This window comes from Echinops telfairi, unplaced genomic scaffold, assembly GCF_000313985.2.
Source record: "Echinops telfairi isolate 266 unplaced genomic scaffold, ASM31398v2 ScPeMD7_7427;HRSCAF=8465, whole genome shotgun sequence".
Taxonomy (NCBI): Eukaryota; Metazoa; Chordata; class Mammalia; order Afrosoricida; family Tenrecidae; genus Echinops; species Echinops telfairi.
This window is the reverse complement of record NW_022111327.1, coordinates 15,051,390-15,054,762: the sequence shown is the minus strand read 5'-3', so window position 1 is coordinate 15,054,762 and position 3,373 is coordinate 15,051,390. Positions and strand designations below refer to the sequence as shown.

Sequence of the window (3,373 nt, the reverse complement as noted above, 5' to 3'; positions counted from 1 at the left end):
ATCACACATGTTGGTGTGCTGCTTCCATGTGGGCTTTGTTGCTTCTGGGCTAGATGGCCGCTTGTTTACTTTCAAGACTTTAAGTCCCCAGACGCTATAGGTCTCGATAGCCGGGCACCATCAGCTATTTTTCATAACATATTAATTATACTTATTTCATTTCAATTTTCAAAGAGGTGGTGCAGTACACAAATATCGCTATATTTAAAGAAACACAAACACTGAAGCATACTTCAATATGAGTCCCATGAAGCTTCAAATATTTTCAAGTACCACTTAATTATCCTAACATCAGTTGTCCCTCCTCATTGCACTTAATATATTTAGGGTGCTATAGAACCGTATTGATAATACTTTCTGTCAGACTCAAAAGACATTGAAGTTGCTTCTTTTTTCCTGTGCTATATCAACTGTTTGCATAATTCCCTTTCCATGATCAGAAACTGAAAGCACAAAGCGAAATCACTGTTTTATTACTGTCGTATACAGACTGTCTTCTTGTGTCTGGGTTTTTCTAAGCAGGAAACAAACAAACAAAAAGTTATTCTCCATAGCATCCATTTATCCTGCCATTTGAAAGACAGGTGGCTGTAAAACTCCAGTTTGTTTCTTTTTTTTTTTTTTAACAGTGATAAAATATACGTTTATTTACTTTGTTGAATCAGAAGGGCATAAAAAAATTATTGCTAAAGTCGACATCAGGCAAACAGAAAGGTGCTTCATAGTCCAGTTACTGTGGAGTTTATTTAAACTAAGAGAAAAGGTCACAATGCTTTCATGCAATACATACTCAGTTCTTTAAATAACAATGATGACGAATAGCAGAAGGAGTTAAGGAATGCTAATGCTGTACTTGTGATCCATAAAAACACCAACATTTTGGGTTGTACATAATTAGGGAAATATCTCAAACACTTTTCAAAATACTGTTATAGCCAATACATAGAGGCATGCCTTTAGGTGGGCAAAGGAATGCAGTTTAGAAAAGGAAAATCAACAACAAAAACTATTCAATTTCTTTAAAATCAGGGAGCAAGAAAAGCAACATTGAATTTCACATACTGATTTTGTACATCTTCTATACAGTACCTTGACTTAAATCCAAGAGCAAAAGTTAAGACTCTTCTCCTCTATTTTTGGTAAACAACTGCATGGTAAACTTGGATGACTTTCCCCCCAGGATTTTACCTGGGAGTAGCCTTTTAATTTTTTTATTTAAAAGAGGGCAGGTTTGGCACTTTTATACTGATGTCACCAATGTTAATATTTCTTGGGATCTCAGGAAGATTCATATTCTTTACAGCTGATACCGCGCGGGCTGGAGCTCCTGCTAAGCCAGCCTCAGATTTCTCCAGTTTATTTTGTGCATCAATTTGTGTAACAATCTCATTCATGTTGGTCTCCAATACCATTCCCCCCATCACCATTTCTGCAAGAATATTGTGAACCTTATCTACATGGAAAATTAAATCCAGTTCACAGACATTTTCAAAACACTTGTCTAATGTTTCCACGAATACTTGAATTAGATCTAAAATGCCAAGTTCACTTTCTGAAGAATCCACACAGAAGACAAAATATAATGTTGCATAATGTCTATATATTAGTTTGTTGTCAGATCCTCCTATTAACAATCCGCCTTCTAGGAAATTACAAACATTTTCATCTCTCTTAGATACCAAATGGAATGTCTCCCTGATGATTTGTTGTTGTGTATCTTCACTGTAGGGCTGGTAGAACTTGGACAGCCGCGGCTTGCCGTGGTTGTTGAAGATGAGGATAGCCTTGATCATGGCTGGGCCGGGCCGCCCGGGTGGGCGCTAGGGGGCCACGGCGGGGGCGGGCGCGCGAGCCTAGCCTCGAGAACCTGCCGGTGTTTCTTCCCCACCCGCCCCCCTCCAGTTTGTTTCATAGTCAAGATTATCTCATTTTTGGAATTTCCCCAAACTCTTTTATAGATGGTTCTTAACGTAGTTTGCAGGGAATGTGAATGGCAGTGGAACTCAAAATCCATTTGTAGGGTCCACACAAGGATTAAGCCTCTGGTGAATCCTCTCTGAATATAGTCTAGGGCTGTGAATGGCTGTCCTGTGAGACAGAGAGCACTGTAAAGTCGATTATGGCAGATCTAGTTAGGTTAAAAGTGTAAGGCCCCTGTGCCAACTAGAGCTGTACTTCAGTGTCTCAGTTTACTCATCTGTCGCATAGTCCTAAAGTACCCGGGCCATAGGGTTTCTATGAAAAAGAAATCCAGATGGATGTATGGATTGTGATAAGAACTGTACGAGCCCCAATAAAATGATTTGTTTTAAAGAAAGAAAAAGGAATCCATTATTACATGTAAAATGGATGGTGCATAGTGAGTGCCTAGTTATTCAGTCACATAGGTGATTAGAATTCCACCTGGATACATTAGAATGGCAGTTCATAAAATGTGGATGTAACTAGGAGGGAAAAAAAACACCCTCTCCTTTCAGGCTAATATTACAATATTATAAGTAGTTATTTGTGATGGTTAAATGATTTTCTGTCAACTAGACATTCCTGCCTAGGAATGGTATTTAACCTGTCAATCAGGTCACAGCCTGATGGTGCTTCCTTGGGGGTATGGCCTACTCATAAGGAGGGCCTGGGAACCTCTCTCTCTGCCACTGTCCCTGAGAGATACTGGAGCCCTGCCATGTTTCCACCAACCTTCGATCCACACAGCCCTGCACCCACCGGCCTGTGATTTTCCTGCATTCTGCATCAGTGCATGTAGCTGCTTGAGTATGAAGAAGGACTTATGGACTAGTATGGACTTGATCTGGACTGCTGGGATGGAATGTTTGATTAATGCATAATTACTTCTTGATATAAAGGTCTTTCTTACGCATATGAGCATCACTGGATTCATTTCTCCAAGAAACCTGCTTTAACACCTCATATAATACAGATTTCTTTTTTTAAATCGTTTTATTAGGGGCTCATACGACTCTTACCACAATCCATACATACATCAATTGTGTCAAGTACATTTGTACATTCATTGCCCTCGTCATTCTCAAAACATTTGCTCTCCACTTAAGCCCCTGGCATCAGCTCCTCATTTTTCCCCTCCCCCCGCCCCCTCCCTTATGAACCCTTGATGACTTATAAATTATTGCTTTGTCATATCTTGCCCTGTCCGACGTCTCCCTTCACCCACTTCTCTGTTGTCTGTCCCCCAGGGAGGAGGTCACATGTAGATCCTTGTAATCTCTTCCCCCTTTCCAACTCATGCTCACTCTACACTCCCAGTATTGCCACTCACACCACTGGTCCTGAAGGGATCATCTTCCCTGGATTCCCTGTGTTTCCAGCTCCTATCCGTACCAGTGTACATCCTCTGGTC

At 40.6% G+C, this 3,373-nt stretch overlaps 1 protein-coding gene across 1 annotated transcript; it reads right to left on the bottom strand.

Annotated features, from left to right (window-relative positions):
* Positions 1–871: 871 nt before the first annotated feature.
* LOC101641961 (AP-3 complex subunit sigma-1) lies at positions 872–1,869 on the bottom strand. Its single transcript, XM_045298587.1, has one exon. The coding sequence runs from the start codon at positions 1,791–1,793 to the stop codon at positions 1,212–1,214; it is 582 nt and encodes a 193-aa protein (XP_045154522.1). The 5' UTR covers positions 1,794–1,869; the 3' UTR covers positions 872–1,211.
* Between the last annotated feature and the right edge of the window lie 1,504 nt (positions 1,870–3,373).

Coding starts and splice junctions, on each gene's coding strand:
- LOC101641961 (XM_045298587.1), bottom strand. CDS start 1,793: ATGATCAAGGCTATCCTCATCTTCAACAACCACGGCAAGCCGCGGCTG.